General features: G+C 40.7%; 1 protein-coding gene across 1 annotated transcript; it reads left to right on the forward strand.

Moving 5' to 3' along the window:
* Positions 1-675: 675 nt before the first annotated feature.
* On the forward strand, positions 676-15670 carry SH2D1B (SH2 domain containing 1B). The gene is made up of 4 exons (XM_010365062.2): positions 676-946; positions 10525-10588; positions 11857-12021; positions 13633-15670. The coding sequence occupies exons 1-4, from the start codon at positions 813-815 to the stop codon at positions 13666-13668; spliced, it is 399 nt and encodes a 132-aa protein (XP_010363364.1). The 5' UTR covers positions 676-812; the 3' UTR covers positions 13669-15670.
* Positions 15671-18128: the final 2458 nt, after the last annotated feature.

Below are 18128 nucleotides of genomic sequence, written 5' to 3' on the forward strand. Positions count from 1 at the left end.
CTAAGAGAAGTAAAGATGAATCATTAGCACATAGTTCTATTTTCATAGATAACATTTTTGAGAGATATATAGTGATTTTTCTGTAGGTGTATGGGTATACCCAGATATCCCTCCCACCTGCACCAGCCCTTTGAACAATGCTTGAAGGTGTTCAAATGGCCTTTTTTCACCAGTGGCTGGGAGCCTTAGCCATGGAATGGGCTGTCCTCATCCATAGTGTCCCACTGTTTTTTATTCCCATTAATGTCTTCCATTTTTAGTGTCATTTGACCCATGGAAATCCCACCCTTTCAATTTTCCCACTGTATCTGAGCATATCAATTCTCTCAGCATCCAAATGCTTTTTGAGCACCCAGTCTAAGGTAAGCACAGCCCAATCCTAGGCAACTTCAGCAGAAAGTGGGTACCATTACAGCAAAAGCAGTGGTGTGCTTCCTGGAAGGGATACCAGTAGCCAGAGAGGTGATAATAGTCCATGGTAACATACAAGGCTTCAACACAGTTCCAGGAAGCTTGACTTCAGCATTGCCTCCCTAGCCATGAGCATCACTGATTCCATTGTGTGTTTAAATGTGCTTTACCCACTTCTGCAAGTCACATGTGGGCCAAGAGGGTGAAAAGTGTTGGTCATTTTATAACCCCGCCCTCCTAATTTCCTGAATCTTGAAGCTGGCTGAGTCTCACAGACCACTAGAGGAAGAGGTATTTCCACAGTAGGTACAGCTGCTTGCACATCTCTCCTCAGAGCTGTCCCTTGACTTGGGGGTGAATTTCAGGCCAACAGGGCTACCTGGGATACAAGAGGGTTCTCCATGGATCTGCCTTACTACCACGGACGTCTGACCAAGCAAGACTGTGAGACCTTGCTGCTCAAGGAAGGGGTGGATGGCAACTTTCTGTTAAGAGACAGTGAGTCGATACCAGGAGTCCTGTGCCTCTGTGTCTCGTGAGTAGCCTCATTTTGCACACATCTGACATTGTATGTTGAATGTGGCAATGGCTGCCACACAGTACAGGAATTCATATCCCTCAATATTTCACTCTGACTTTGGAGTCTCAATGAGTAGAGTGAGAAATAATGGACACTGCCAGGACAGGAATGTATCCGTCCATGCTCCTCCATCTGCCAGCTCTCCCTAGTGTAAAGGTCCTGCAAGCAGACTCTACAGCAGCAGGAGGGATATGGTGGTGGTGAAGGGAAGGGCTGCAGGAAGTATAGGGGTACAGGGGGATGGAGAAAAGGTATAAATGTCAGAGGTCCTATCCTCCAGAGATCTGTTTATTTGGTATGGAAAAGGCTAGGGGTTCTTTAAGAAGTTTCAATCTGAAGGACTACTTATTCCGCAGCATCCACTTGCAATACTTAAACTATAAATACAATCATATTTCACATTTTGTCAGATTTGTAAAGGACTTCAATATTCGTCATTTCCTTTCATCCTTGTAGTCTATCAAGGCAAGCATAAGCAGTCACCATTTCATAAGTAAAGAAACGGAGACCTGAATTTCTCAAATAATTTGTTTGTGTTAAAACTCATTTGGAATTTCCAGAGTCTAAGTTAAATATGAAATTCCAGGCTGAGTGTGGTGGCTCATGCCTGTAATCCCAAAACTTTAGGAGGCTGAGGCAGGCGAATCACTTGAGGTCAGGAGTTCAAGACCAGCCTGGCCAATATGGCAAAACCCCATCTCTACCAAAAATACAAAAATTAAGCTGGTGTGATGGCGTGTGCCTGTAATACTAGCTACTTGAGAGGCTGAGGCAGGAGAATCACTTGATCCCAGGAGGCAGAGGCTGCAGTGAGCTGAAATTGCACCACTGCACTCCAGCCTGGGCAATAGAGGGAGACTCTGTCCCAAAAAAAGTAAAAAGAGTGGCTGGGCGTAGCGTCTCACTCCTGTAATCCCAGCACTTAGGGAAGCGGAGGCGGATGAATTACCTGAGGTCGAAAGTTGGAGACCAGCCTGACCAACATGGAGAAACCCCATCTCTACTAAAAATACAAAATTAGCCAGGTATGGTGGTGCATGCCTGTAATCCCAGCTATTTGGGAGGCTGAGGCAGGAGAATCGCTTGAACCCGGGTGGCGGAGGTTGCAGTGAGCTGAGATCGCGCCATTGCACTCCAGCCTGGGCAACAAAAGCAAAACTCCATCTCAAAAAGAGAAAAGAAAAAGAAAAAAAAATTCCAGGCCACAGTATCAAAGAGACCCAGGTGAAGGAACTTGTTTATGCCCAGTTTAGAAAGCAATCCTGAACAGAAATCACTAGAAACCTCCTATCTTTATGTATGTTCCTCTTTGTAAAGTAGGGACCACTGAACCTTTTATTATACCTGTAACAGAAATTAAAATTCAAGTGTCTCTTTTTAAAGAAAAAAATTGCTCAATGTCACTTGTTAAATAATGGTTGGGAGGACTTTATTCAGGATCATCACAAAGGTACAGTGACCACTGCAATGAGCTCTTGCGGTGCAGAAGATAGATTGGACTCAACTCTGAATCCAGCATGGGAAGTGGGAATTTATGGCCAAGGAGCAGTGTGGCTGTCAGTAGATAGAAAATTACTTAGAGGAAACATCAGGGGTAAAGTGGATTCTGGCTAAGCCAGCCTAACAGAACTGTAACTGAAGACAGGCCAGGGTGATCAGATGTTGCCTGGGGGATGGTGGATGATGAGGAATCTGATCAGAATCTGACAGTGATCAGATAGCTAGGGTGAGGGAGGAGTCCTTGCCAAACTGACATAGTAGGGTTCTTTGCTAAAACTGGATTTTACAAGGAAGTACGCAAATGGGCCTTGGAATAGGCTCAGAAGTCTGATTATAGACAAAAGTGATTGTCATTACTAATAGAATACATAGGGACATATTTCTTTCTTTAAATGGTACTGGAGATACAGGCTATTTCTCTCATACCTATATCCACAGTACCATTTAAAGAAAAATATATATTGGCAAGGCACGGTGGCTCATGCCTGTAATCCTAGCAATTTGGGAGGCTGAGGTGGGCGGATCACTGAGGTCAGGAGTTCGAGACCAGCCTAGTCAACATAACGAAACCCCCATCTACTAAAAATACAAAAATTAGCCAGGCATGGTGGGTGTACCTGTATCCCAGCTACTTGGGAGGCTGAGGCACGAGAATCACTTGAACCCAGGAGGCAGAGGTTGCAGTGAGCTGAGATCGCACCATTGCCTGTGAGACAGAGAGAGACTCTACATCTCAAATAAAATAAACAAAGAGTGGATAAGATCTGATTACATGTAAATAGAATGGAGGGCATTTTAGGAAGGGGAGGAGGTAGGAACAGGAGTCTAGAAGTAGGCTATTTTAAAGGATTTACATACAAGGTTCCTAAAATGTAGTTTGGAAACCAGCTTTTGGAAAAGGAGGGTGGGGTAAGATCACGGAGTTTTAAAAGAATGGTTCTATAGATAGCAGGGAAACATGGATGATTTCTGAGCAGGGAAGTGACAAGACTGGTGAATTTAGGAACTTCAATCTGATATGGAGAAGACAATGAAGCTGGGAAATGATGGCAATGGAAACTGTTGTGGCTCTGGACAGGAGATGGTGAACAGCTAATTGTGCTGGGGCAAGCAGTGGGAAGGGAAAAAAGAAGGTGCAAGGACAGACCTTGGACAGGATCTCAGGGTATATGATCAATATTGGGATTTAGTTTCTAGTTTATTTCTTCTTATATTAGCTGTCGGTGGGTAGGGGGATAGGGGAGGGAGGAGGGGAGGGAGAGGATTAGGAAGAGTGACTTCTGCGTTCCCTAAGGAATAGGAATTCATCCTCTCATCCTGTTACTCCCCCCCCCTACCTCCCTCCCTACCCTCCATCCCTCCCCTCCCTCCTCCTTTCTTCTTTCTTTCTTTCCTTCTTTCTTTCTTTTCTTTCTTTCTTTCTTTCTTTCTTTCTTCTTTCTTTCTTTCTTTTCTTTCTTTCTTTCTTTCTTTCTTTCTTTCTTCTTTCTTCTTTATTCTTTTTAGACAGTGTCTCACTCCAACTCCCAGGCTGGAGTGCAATGGTGTGATCATGGCTCACTGCAACCTCAACCTTCTGAGTTCAAGAGATTCTCCTGTATCAGACCCCCTGAGTGTCTGGGACTACAGGTGCACACTACCATGCCTGGTTAATGTTTAAATTTTTTGTAGACATGGGGTCTCGCTATGTCGCCCAGGAATGATTTTGAGCTCCCAGGCTCCAGTGATCCACCCACCTCAGCCTCCCAAAGTTCTGGGATTACAGACATGAGCCACTGCACCCAGCCTATATTGGGATTCTCTTTGAAAATTGATATTTATTCTCAGCTGTTCTGTGGTGCATCAGCCCATCTTGCGTATTCATCTAAAGCAAAGGTCACTAAGAAATGCTAAAAAATGGGCCAGGCGTGGTGGCTCACACCTGTATTCCCAGTACTTTGGGAGGCTGAGGTGGGCAGATCACCAGGTCAAGAGATCGAGACCATCCTGGCCAACATGGTGAAACTCTGTCTCTACTAAAAATACAAAAATTAGCTGGGTGTGGTGGCACAAGCCTGTAGTCCCAGCTACTCAGGAGGCTGAGGCAGGAGAATTGCTTGAACCCAGGAGGCGGAGGTTGCAGTGAGCCAAGATCGCATCATTGCACTCCAGCAGGGTTACAGAGCGAGACTCCATCTCAAAAAAAAAAGAAAAAAGAAAAAAGAAAAGAAAAGAAAAGAAATGCTAAAAAATGAAAATAAATCAAGTGGAGAGGCAAAAATAAATATTCGTTAAGCCCCACACATAATCAGGTCTCACCCACCTTCCTATGCATGTCACTGAAAGGCAAACAAAATTTCATTCACCCTCAGGCTTGAGGCTCAGGTCAAGTGACCCCTGAAGCTACCTCCTCATAGGGCCTTGTAAAAACTTATTATCACACAGATAAGTATGGACTATTAAATTCTTCTTGTTCAACAGATATTTGAATTCTCTCATACGTCAGTGTGCTAGACACTCGGTTGATGCCTTCAACACAGCTCAGAGCCTAGTGGGGAAAATAAAGAAGTAAACAGACACTGTGATGCGCATGATAATTGTGATGATTGGACTATCATTAGGGCACTGCAGAGCTGACAGCAAAAAGGGGAGAACCAGATATTGGAGCTGAGACTTTAGGAGAATGAGTGGAACCTTCATTCATTCAACAAGCATACATTGAGCACTTATTATGTTCCATGCGTGGTCCTAAGCACTGGTAATACAGTGATAAATACTACTGGCAATGTTTCTGCCCTCATGAAGTTCATTTCAGTAAGAGGAGAAAATATGATGAAAATGAAACAGAGTCATATGACAGGGAGAGACACAGTGGGTGCTTTCCGTTGGGTACAGGAAAGGTTTCTCTGAAGAGGTCGCATCAACCATTCATGCTTCAAGATACAACCCTTTGCAAGCAAAGCAAGAATTACTATTATGATACAAGTGTTAGCCTGCTTGTCTTCACTGACACAGAAAAAAAGTTACCATGTAGGTGTTTTCTATGAGCCAAACATTTTGCTAAGCATGGTACATGCATTATCTTATTTGTCCTTTGCAATCCCTTTGCAGTAGGTGACATGATCACTACTTTGTGAGAAAATAAACTGTAATTTCTTGTTTAATAACTTGCCTAGGGCCAAATTGCTAACACATTATTACATTCCGTCTCTTACCAATGTCCCCAGCTTCACTGAAATATGTTTCAGGTATTCACCTAGGATCTGTGTTATAAAATGCCCAAGCAGGGGACCTAGGACCTAGGGCTTGGGAGTGGACTCTGATATGCAGTGTCCCCTTCTTCTCTGCTGCATTAAAATGGGTCTCCCACACCCAGCTTTAAAATTTCTCTCTTTTGTACTCTTTTCCACTCTTTTCCTTTATTTCTCAGACAGGCCGACACTTAGGGAAAATAGAAAAGAACCTACATTGAAATATTGGGGGCTGGTTCCCCCGATACTTTAGCACTTTCACAAAGCTAAATATCTAGTGATGAAAATACTGTGAGGAAGGTTAGAAATAAAGGAAGGAAGTCACAGAGAGAGCTGACATAGGAGCATATATCACTAACCAGAAAGCTATGTGGTAACTGTGGACAGGAAATGTTTTCTGATCTTACAATACAATAGAGTGTCTAGAAAACTCCAGTGTGTAAAATTTGTCTGTGTAGTGTGACTTTGTGAGTGTCTAAACTAAGTCGGCCTTTATCACCAGTAGAATTAAATGGAGTAGGTATTAGGAGGCGCAAAGGGTTCATCTGTAAGTGTGAAGAAAAGGAAGATGTTGCAAAGCCATAGGAAGGCTGCAGGTGAGGAAGACCTGAGCCCTAAACTACTGTGTGCTCTCATTAAGAAGAATAATGGCAATGTCTATCTATCGCCTTGAGAGTCACTTATGGGTCTCAGATTCTGAGACTTTTGGAAGGATTGTAGAGAACAGAAAGAAAAGAAATGATCCATTTTGTTGTGGTGGTTTATCAAGCTAATGAAAGTTCATTTTAGAAAAATCAAATATAGAGAAAGGTATAAAAAACAAAACAGAAATTGTATCAGTCTCACCACTCTGAAATCACCATTTTTAATATTTTGGCATACATCTCTCCAGGCTTTTCTCTTTGCATCTATAAGCCAATAAATGTACATAAATGGTTCATTATACATGATCGCTTGCAACCTGTTTTTTCCATAATTGTAGGTATCCTTCCCCATCAAAGAAAGCAGGTCATCCCTTTATGACTGCTTAGTATTTTATTGATTTGAAATATCATAATGTATACATATCATACATTAGGTTATTTTCAATTTTCATTTCCAATTTAGTCCAGTGGACTCAGTGTAATTTGGAATGATTAACATTTTTGTACTTACATCTGTGAAAGTTTGCCTCATTCTCTAGTTAGGATAAAGTTTAGAAATCTTCAAGCACACTGACAAATTAGTACCACAAAAGGTTGCACCAACATACACTGAGATCAGGAGCCGTGATAAGGCCAGAAGTCAAAATGCTTAAAATATTTTTTTATTGACTTGGGTTCCTCACTTGCATCATGGCACGAAAAAATGCAGAACACATTGTTGATATTATAGGGTGCAGTTGATTCCATTTCCTTCAACTGATCTTTTGAAGGTTACTTAAAATAAAAACTCGAACACAAACAACTTTCCCCACAACAATGGCCACAACATGAGACTATGCTAATCTGTGGACTGTTCATGCACTGAGCAAGGACTCAGAGACCCGTGCACAGCTTGAAAGCTAAATAGACAGAGTAAAACAATTCAAAGATATGGGAAAACTTAGAGGCCCTGTATTCCAGCCTTTTCGAACCTCAACTGAGAAATTAATGCCTAAGATTTTTAAATGATTTTTATAAGCCCAGTGTATTTCTCATAAATGATGACAATGATTTCCATAGAATAAACAAAAAGGTAGGGTCCACTGGGTATCAGGCTCACACTGAGAATCAAGACACCACATATTTCTTGAGAATATAACTGCAAAAATAGGACTTTTTCTATCTGATGCCAAAAACCAATCATGGAAACACCATGTATTTGTGTATAAGGAATTAAAATTTAGTTTATATATTGGAAAGATAAATTATATTCATCTACCTTTTAATGCCATGAATATATCTTACAGTTTTATTGAGGTATCATTGACATAAAATAAAAAGTGTACAATTTGATGGATTTTGACATATGTATGTACACCTATGAAACTAACCCGACCAGGCCGGGCGCGGTGGCTCAAGCCTGTAATCCCAGCACTTTGGGAGGCCAAGACGGGCGGATCACAAGGTCAGGAGATCAAGACCATCCTGGCTAACCTGGTGAAACCCTGTCTCTACTAAAAAATACAAAAAACTAGCCGGGCGAGGTGGCGAGCGCCTGTAGTCCCAGCTACTCGGGAGGCTAAGGCAGGAGAATGGCCTAAACCCGGGAGGCGGAGCTTGCAGTGAGCTGAGATCCGGCCACTGCACTCCAGCCTGGGCGACAGAGCGAGACTCTATCACTCCAAAACTTCCCTTGCACCCCTTTGTAATTTCTCGTTACCATACCTCCCACCTATGCCCAGACTCCAGGCCACCGCAATGGGCTTTCTGGCACTATAGATTAATGTGTATTTCTCCAGAATTTAATATAAATCAAATCATAGAGTATATAGTCGTTTTTGTCTGACTTCTTTTATTTGGAATAATTATTTTGAGATCCATCTATGTTGTTGCATGCATCAATAGTTCATCCTTTTGCATTGCTGAATAGTGCTCCATTATAGGGATGCATCCCAGATTACTTACTCATTTATAACTATTACAACTAAAGTTGCTATGAATATTTGTGACTAAGTCCTTGTGTGGGCATATGCTTTCATTTCTCCTGGGTAAATAATCAGGATTAGAACAGCTAAGTTGTGTGTTCTGTGGAGGCTTATCTTTTTTTAAGAAACTGCCAAACTGTTTTCCAAAGTGATCATGCTATCTCACCATTCCTATGGGCATTACATGAGTTCTGATTTCTCCACATCCTTACCAACATGTGGAACAGTCAGTCTTTTACATTTTAACTGTATTAGTAAGTGTGTAGTGATATCTCATTGTGAGTTGAATTTGCATTTCACTAATGACTAATGATACTGAGTATTTTTACGAGTGCTTATTTGCCATCCGTGTATTTTCTTTTCTTTTTTTATTGAGGCTCAACAGCAGATTTTACTTTTTTATTTTCAAAGACTTAACTAACGTCTACTTCAAGTAAAATAAACTGTACATATTTAAATTATACAGTCTAATTCATTTTATTTTATTTGATAGATAAAATTGCATGTACTTATTGTGTGCAATGTGATGTTTTAAAATACATATACGTCATGGAATGACTAAATCTAGCTAATTAACATACGCATTACCTCATCAAGTTATCATTTTTGTAGTGAGAAAACAAACTCTCCTCTCAGCATTTTTCAAAAATATGATATATGGTTATTATTTGGTTTTATTTTTTTGAGATGGAGTCTCACTCTGTCGCCTAGGCTGGAGTGCAGTGGCACCATCTCGGCTCACTGCAACCTCCACCTCCTGCGTTCAAGCAATTCTCCTGTCTCAGCTGCCTGAGTACCTGGGATTACAGGCATGTGCCACCACACCCAGCAAACTTTTGTATTTTTAGTAGAGACAGGGTTTCACCATGTTGGCCAGGCTGGTCTTGAATTCCTGACCTCAGGTGATCCACCTACCTCGGCCTCCCAAAGTGCTGGGATTACAGGCCTGAGCCACTGTGCCCTGCCTAAGAATATATGGTTATTAACTATAGTCATCATGTTGTACAATAGATCTAACTGAAATTTTGTATTCTTTGACAAATATCTACCCAGTCCTCTCCCTCTCACTGTCAGTGCCTGAGAACCACCATTCTACTCTTTAGTTTTATGAGATCAACTTTTTTTAGATGCCACATATGAGTGAGACCATGTGGTATTTTTCTTTCTGTGCCTGGCTTATTTCACTTAGGATAACATCCTCCAGATTTATCCATGTTGTTGCAAGTAACAGGATTTTATTTTTCTATGGCTGAATAATATTCCATTTTGTGTGTGTGTGTGTGTGTGTGTGTAACTTTCTTCATTCATCTATTAATCAACTTAGCTTGATTCCATGTCTTGGCTATTGTGACTAATGCTGCAATAGAAGTGGGAGTGCAGATATTTCTTCAACATACTAGATTCATTTCCACTGGATATATACACAGTTATATACACAGTAGTGAGGTTATATAGTAATTATATATATGTATACACACACACATAGATATACATATGTACATTTTTTTTCAGACAGAGTCTTGCTCTGTCACCCAGACTGGAGTGCAGTGGCATGATCTTCGCTCACTGCAACCTCCACCTCCTGGGTTCAAGCGATTCTCGTGCCTCAGCCTCTCGAGTAGCTGGGATTACAGGCACATGCCACCACACCCAGTTAATTTTTGTATTTTTAGTAGAGACGGAGTTTCACCATGTTGGCCAGGCTGGTCTGGAACTCCTGACCTCGTGATCTGCCCACCTCAGCTTCCCAAAGTGTTGGGATTACAGGCGTGAGCCACCACCCCTGGCCAGTAATTCTATTTTTAATTTTTTGAGGAACCTCCGTACTGTTTTTCATATGGCTATACTAATTTACATTCCCATCAGCATTGTACAAGGGTTTCCCTTTCTCTATATCCTTTGTCTTTTTTGATAATAGCCATTCTAATGGGCATGATGGTGAGTGCCTGTAATCCCAGCTATGCAGGATCCTGAGGCAGGAGAATCGCTTGAACCCAGGAGGTGGAGGTTGCAGTGAGCCGAGATCGCGCCACTGCACTCCAGCCTGGGCGACAGAGTGATACTCCGTCTAAAAAAAAAGAGTTTTTTTGGGGAGGATTGAAGATTAACAAAGTATTGCATATGAAATATAACGATAGATGTTACCTTTTTTGCATAGAACATTATGATTCAAACAGTCATTTTTTTTCCCACAGGTTTAAAAATATTGTCTACACGTACCGAATCTTCAGAGAGAAACATGGGTATTACAGGATACAGGTAAGAACAAAAAAGGACGGCAACAACAGCAACAAAAAAGTTGGGGGAGAAGAACCTGGGAACATGTGTTTTACCTGAGCCATGACTGTATGAAAGCATTCTAAAAAGGAAAGCACAATGCAGAGATGAGAGTCAGATCGAGTTAACCTGGTTTTTCCCTGAAGAGAAATAGGAAGAAATAGGAAGAAACAGGAAGATTCCGGGCTTGGATTCTACTTTTTTGTTGTTGTTTTGTTTAGAAGGAGTCTCACTCTGTTGCCCAGGCTGGAGTGCATTGGCGCGATCTGGGCTCACTGCAACATCCGCCTCCCGGGGTCAAGCGATTCTCCTGCCTCAGCCCCCACACTCCCCCAGCCACCCAGCATCTGGGACTACAGGTGCACGCCATCACCCGCAGCTAATTTTTGTATTTTCAGTAGAGACGGGGTTTCACCCTGTTAGACAGGATGGTCTCAATCTCCTGACCTCGTGATCTGCCCACCTCGGCCTCCGAAAGTGCTGGGATTACAGACGTGAGCCACCGCACCCGGCTGGGTTCTACTTTTGAATAACCCTCACTGTTACTCCACTGTGTACCGCATGTTCTCACTTGTAATACCGCATGTTCTCACTTGTAAGTGGGAGCTGAATGATAAGAACACATGGACACACAGAGAACAACACACGCTGGGGTCTGTTGGAGGGCTCAGGGTGGGAGGAGGGAGAGAATCAGGAAGTATAGCTAGTGAATGCTGGGCTTAATACCTGGGTGATGGGATGATCTGTGCAGCAAACCACCACAGCACGTGTTTACCTATGTAAGGAACCTGCCCATCCTGCACATGTACCCCTGAACTTAAAATAAGAGTTGGAATTTTTTTTTTTTAAATTGCGTTTTTGCATTCCCATCAGAAGTCCACTTCCGATAGTCCCCTATCGGCAAAGCCTGCCTGTAGGGTACAGACATAAGCTCTTGTAGGGTTACCCTTCACAGTGTATCTGCGAGTACTGCCCCAGATAAACTTGCCAAGGATGGGGTTCACTCAATACTATGGACTGCACTGGGATCCCTTGACTGCAAATCCTCTTTACTAAGAGTGGCTCAAGTCAGAGGTTGGTCTTAGAAATGAGAGTTTCTGTGAACCGGAAGTGGTGTGAGCTCCCGCCACTCATGTTTTCAGTTTTTCAGCTCATAGGGGTAGCCCCAAAAAAACGACTGCTTTGAGAAGTGTCACATTTCACACGCAATTGCATGATAATGAGTGATCTCCTTTCTTGTATTTTTGCAGACGGCAGAAGGTTCTCCAAAACAGGTCTTTCCAAGCCTAAAGGAACTGATCTCCAAATTTGAAAAACCAAATCAGGGGATGGTGGTTCACCTTTTAAAGCCAATAAAGAGAACCAGCCCCAGCTTGAGATGGAGAGGATTGAAATTAGAGTTGGAAACATTTATGGTAAAATCTCTCACATGTGGCTCAGAAAGGAATCTTAATCCTATTTCCACCAATGCCTTTGTAAAGTCAATACAGATAAATGCTCTTTTCTATGACATTATCTCGAAAAAGCTTCATCCTACTAAGACCAATTTCCATTTTGTTGAGAAGTGGTGTCTTTTAGTCCCTGAGGGCCAAGACATAGAGCTTGCTGTGTTTGAAGCCAGGATAGCAAGAGTGGTTCCTGGGCAGACAGCTGACTTCAAATTCATTCTGTGACCTTATGCAGACGATTCAAGTTTGAGAATAAATGGGCAAATGGGCAGGTTTTCAAATGAAAAAATCACTTTAGCCCTTCAACCCCTCCCCAAAGCTTATACTGTTACATTTTGCTCAATATTTGCTAAGCATCCATTTATAAAGTTCTGGGTGTCAAATTATGTCAGATACATTTTTAAAGGTATTAAGCCACGGTGGAAAATGAGAGATGGTCAGTAAATCTGAGTGCAGAGAATCCCCGCTGAAGCCTCTCAAATTATATCACGAGCAGCTACTCTTCCTTACCCACACCCTTGAAATCTGCTCTCAGGAAATAATTTATTATCAGTTGCAATGTGGTTTGAATTTAACTCAGACTTCCAGAAACACTTAAGGCTTAATCCTGTTTTCCCATGTTGGAATGTGTGGTTATATTCTCAGTGAAAGGGACTGCAGTTATCAGTGGCAGGTGATGGGATGAGATCAGATGTCCTCCCTAGGGAGAGGGACAGAGGACAGAGAGTTCTCTGGGAGCCTGCGCTCACTCCATGCCATTCTACTCTGTCTGCAGCAAAGTCACCCTTTAGGCTGCCATAGCCGGCTTCTCATCTCCCCAGCAAGACTAAGCATAAAATACAACTCCCTTCCCTACCATTGTGTCCCTGTCCCCCCAGTCCCCATGAAGGGCAGTATGTACTCATGGACACACACAAAAAATCACTTTCTATAAGTCCAGCTGCAGATGTAGTCCCACAGCTACTCCCCCCCCCCCAACAAATTTATGGAATAAAAAGTATAAAATGTGGCAGATCTAGAAACCCAGGAATATATCTGTGCTGCAGCCCTTAGGCAAACCCAGATGAGTTGCTGGGACTGGTTGGGGTGGTGGTAGTACTTGTCTCAACAATGAGAAAAGAATCACAAATCCCAGGAGGAGAACCCTCAGAAATCTTCCCCAAGACCTGGGCATGAATCTCACTCCACCAACTTTCCATACCGGGTCAGTGCTGACACAGCGGGCTCCAAAATTCTCAGCTACCAACGAGGAAATCTTCCCCATCAACCTCTTCCTCCCATTCCTGTTGCTTTCTTAGAACAAGCTTCAGATGTTCTCACTCCAAGGGAGGCGCAGGTTTCTCACTGGTGAATGGAGACACTTGTGCCGGAATCTCTGAGGCTTGGCTTATAAAGGGATCCCCTGTTTTGTTAGGAGGGCTCCCTGTAGTACCCCAGCCTTTGAAGATATAATTTTGAGGTGGCATCAAATTGGCTCTGTGCCTGGGGAGGGGTCTTCTTTCCTTTGAGTGGGGTTGTTTGATATGACTTCTGGGTGTGGTCTCATGGCTGGTCTTCTGCTTTTTTTCCCCTCCAAAGAACAGTAACAGCGATTATGTGGATGTCTTGCCTTGAAGATAAGGCTGCCGGACAAAGCAAGTTAAGGAGATGAGTAACAGTTCTCGCTGGTGACCCACTTCTGCAGGCATAGGTCCAGAGCACCAAACTCTAGTGGACAATTCAGACTCTCCTGTTTGTGTAACTGAAGATGTTTTGCCCACCAGCACCAGAGGTCACTCTCCACATCCCTGCCTCCCAGACATACACTAGGAGCAATTTCAAAGCCCTCTCCAGTTTCACTCTTCTTTCTTGGAATGGGACAGCCTGAACCTTTTCCCCTTGACTTGTTAAAGATACCGCCCTACATCGTGGTTGACACCCTCCTTCGGACCATGCAGTCAGAGGGGCAGCTTCATACAGAGGAGGGCACACTTGTCTGTGAGTTTGAAGCCCCGAGTTCCAGTCCTGCGGCTATGTGACTTTGAACACATTTCTTCCCATCTCCAGGTCTTAGTTTCTTTGTCTATGTGGTTGGGTAGGATGATAGACATTGCCCCAGTCTCTCTGTTGAGCCTGCTTGTGTTAGGTGAAGGTGAGGGATTGGGAGTGATGGAGATGCATACAAATCAGCACCTTCTCTGTACCTGCTGGACCCACACATGCACCCTTCTCCCTCCAGCCTGGGCTGCTCTCCTTCTGGTTCTTCTTTCTTTCTTAAACTTCCTGGTGAGTATTGCCCCAGTCACACTTTCTCCCTGATTTTGCTTAATTCCACTTATGCATCGACCACTTCAACAGCATTAATGTGGTTCTGCACAGTGACGTATGTGGAGATTTCTGAAATATTCTATGTGTGATTTCTGTTCCCAATTAGGTTCTAAGTGCCATCAAAGCACAGTTGGGTCTCCCTTGTATCTTCCACAGTGTGTAGAAATTTGTGCTGCTCAGAGCTGTGCCTAGTTCATAGAAATGGACTGGAAGCACATTGCTGAGGGAGGTTTGTTGAACTGGTTTTTAAGGTTTATTGAAATTGATTTGTTGGATTTTTCTGCTAGTTCAAAATGTGAATTAGGACCGGGTTAGTTTGAAAGGTACCAAATTCTGTGCCCTTTCTCTTACCTATCAAAAAATTGTAGTAATTCATTTCACCCCACTGAACTTATCTTCAGAGTTTTTAAAGAGAGGAGCTCTAGACTTAGAGGTAACATGAACAGACTAACAGACATTGTGACTGGAGCCCCCAAATGTGGACCATTGTGAGATTTGGGGTCACAGTAATTTACAGCTACTACTCCCTGTGTCTGGTGCATAGGACAAATGTCCTCTTTTACTTTTCAAAACTGACTTAGGTATTCATGGACCTTGATTCTTCCATATACATTTTATAATAAATATGTGAAATTGCTCAAAATCTCTTTTTGGAATTTTGAATGAACTTGCAACAAATTTGTAAACAGGAGAGAACTGACACTCTTGCGATGCTTTCCCATGCATAAACATGCCGCATCATATTCTCGGGTCATCTTTTCTGCCCTTTCATGGAGTTGTGAATTTTCACAACCAAAGTCTTGTATATTCTGTTAGATTAATTCCTATTTCTAGTTGCTGTAAATGATATCTTATGTTTTATTACATTTCTAATAGGCTATGGTGTTGGTGAAATGTTAACCCTCTCATTAGATCTACTAGTTTGCTTGTTGATTCTATTGTGTTTTCTACGTAAATAATTTTGTCAGCTATAAATAATAATGTTTTATTCTCTTTCCTTGCAATACCTATGCTCATTTATTTTTTGTGTTTACCCATTGGTTAGGGCCTCCTCTACACATTAAACAGTTCATAGTCATGATAGTGAGTATTCTTACGCTGTTCTCAGTATTACAGGGACTGCTTAGAAATTTTCTCTATTTAAACATGATGTTTGTTGTAGCCTTGTTAAAGCCTGTAATTTTTACCAGAAATATTTTGACATTTATTGTGATTTTTTTCTACATCTATTGAGATAGTCACATTCCTTTTGTCTTCACTCCATTATAAAGGTAAGTTACCTTAATAAAATTGTTGATATCATTTCATCCTTGCATTGTTTAACTTGATCATATCATATTATTTTTCATAAACTGTGGAATTTGGTAAGTTAATATTTCATTTAAGATTTTTGCATTAAAACTCATAAACCAAATGGGACTATAATTTACTGAATCATGGTTATACCGTTCATATAAAGCGAAGAAAAGTCTTTCTCCTTTTACCATTTTCTGCAACAACTTCTTAAGGTAAAGGTTATTTGTTCCTGCCTGTGTGTGGTGGCTCACACCTGTAATCCAAGCACTTTGGGAGGCCTAGGTGGGAGGATCACTTGAGGTCAGGAGCTCGAGATCAGGCTGGCCAACATGGTGAAACCCCGTCTCTACAAAAATACAAAAACGTAGCCAGGTGTGGTGGCACATGCCTATAATCCCAGCTACTCAGGAGGATGAGGTGGGAGAATTGCTTGAACCCGGGAGGTGGAGGTTGCAGTGAGCCAAGATCGTGTCAGGGAACTCCAGCCTGGGTGACAGAGTGAGACCCTATCTCAAATAAATAAATAAACAAACAAACAAATAAAATAAACTTATCTGTTCCTTGACATTTTTTATTACAGTACTTTCTTATAAAACTGAGTTTGAGACTCTGGGGCAGGGTGGGTTGGAGTAGGGGGACATCTTCAATTACTATTTAAATATTAACACTCATTGATTTATTAAAATGTTTTGCCAATTTTGACCTTTTTTGTTTTTCCAGAAGTTTATCAATTTTGTCTGTTTTCACAATTATTGGCAGATAGTTCGTAATATTCTTGCATTATTTTAATGCTTTCTTGTGACTGTAGCCACATCTCCTTTCTCACTCTGTGTCTTATTTGGATCTTACCCTTTTATATGTATTGATCTTATCTATCTTATTAGTCTTTTCAAAGCCAGCTTTTGGTTTTGTTAATCTTTTTTGTTACTGTTTTTAAATTGTTATTCTCTATTTATTTGATTTCCAGCCTCCTTTTAGGGGGGCTTATCTGACTTGTTTGCAATGCTTATTATTTTCTAATAACTATATTTAAAGTTACGAATTTATCTCAAAGTACTATTTTAGCTATATCCCATAAGTTTTAACACAAATAGTGTTTATTCCTGTTCAGGTCAAAGTATTTTTAATTCTTGTAAAAGTATCTTCTTCAATCCAAAAACTACTTAGTAGTTTATAATTGTTTTCAAACATACATTTTTAGTTATTTTAGTATAGATATCAAACTATAACACGTTAAGTTTGGATAACAGCTTGACTTCAATTTCTGAGGTTTCCTTGCTGACCTGGTATATGTGAACATTCTGTGACTATTTCATTTGTTTGAATTGCTCTTTCTATTCATTTTAAAGCTCATTCTCTTTACCTCTTTCCCAGATGTATTCAAGATTATAGATTATATAAAGCAAATGTTTTTATAGATTTGTATTTTTTATCTATTTGATCTATCAGCATCAGAGAAAGAGAAATCTTTCATTTTAATTCTATATATAATAGTGTTTAGCTTTCTGATTATAATCGTATATTAACTTGTTTTTATTTTACCATTCTTATTTTAACTGTTTTGAGTTTATGTTTTTATGTGTATATATTTTATTACTATTTTATCATCTTCATTTGTTTCCTTTATTTTATAAAGTATTCCTCCTTATCTCTTATTAGTTTTGCCTTTATTTATATTTTACATCATATTAATATGCTATCCCAGCTTTTATTCATACTTTCCCAGTATATAATTTTCTGTCCTTTCATTTTCAAGTTTTCACACCTTTTTTCTCTGCCTTCTGTGGACACAATATTGCTGGATCTTTTTTTTTTTTTCCAATTTAAGATTCTCTCCTTTTGTTTGGTGAGTTCAATATACATGTTTATTATAATTTGTTCTATTGGAATTTCTCTCTGCCATCTTATACCATTCTTTCCATTTACTATACATTTTTTCCTTTTTTTCCTCCTTTTCTTCTTTCCATTGAATGGATTAAATTTACTTCTGTTAATTTGAAAGCTCTATTAAATAAATTTTAGTGTTTACCCATAACTTCCTAGGCCCTGTATTTTTACTTTTCTCTATAATATTGTAAATACATCAATTGTTATAATTTAGCATACTCTCATTTCTCTTCTGTCACCATCACCAATCCCATCAGATTTTCTGATATTACCTAAAATTTTAATTGTTATTTACTCTTTTGGGTCCTTTATCATTTAAATAACAGTATACTTTACTGAGTCAATTACTCATCCTTCTTGTATATTTAAAACACATGGCACTCTCCCAAGTTTCTCTTCTTGCTAGAATATTTTCTGCAAAAGTATTTTGCGTATTTGAAAATTGCTAAGAGAGCAGATTTTAAGTGTTCTCATTAAAGATGGTCTTTGAGTGGTAAACCTTTTGCAGTCTTTTTTATTTTAGATTAATTTAAATGATAGTTGAACTAAATATAGAATTGCAGGTTTAAAGTTATTTTCCTTCA

The sequence above is a fragment of the Rhinopithecus roxellana genome, chromosome 8, assembly GCF_007565055.1.
Source record: "Rhinopithecus roxellana isolate Shanxi Qingling chromosome 8, ASM756505v1, whole genome shotgun sequence".
Lineage (NCBI taxonomy): Eukaryota > Metazoa > Chordata > Mammalia > Primates > Cercopithecidae > Rhinopithecus > Rhinopithecus roxellana.

Bases quoted from the DNA above. Each gene is read 5' to 3' on its own strand.
- SH2D1B (XM_010365062.2), top strand. From the start codon at position 813: ATGGATCTGCCTTACTACCACGGACGTCTGACCAAGCAAGACTGTGAG. The intron at 947-10,524 runs GTGAGTAGCCTC...TTTTTCCCACAG, and splicing joins GTCCTGTGCCTCTGTGTCTC to GTTTAAAAATATTGTCTACA. The intron at 12,022-13,632 runs GTAAAATCTCTC...TCCCCTCCAAAG, and splicing joins TAGAGTTGGAAACATTTATG to AACAGTAACAGCGATTATGT.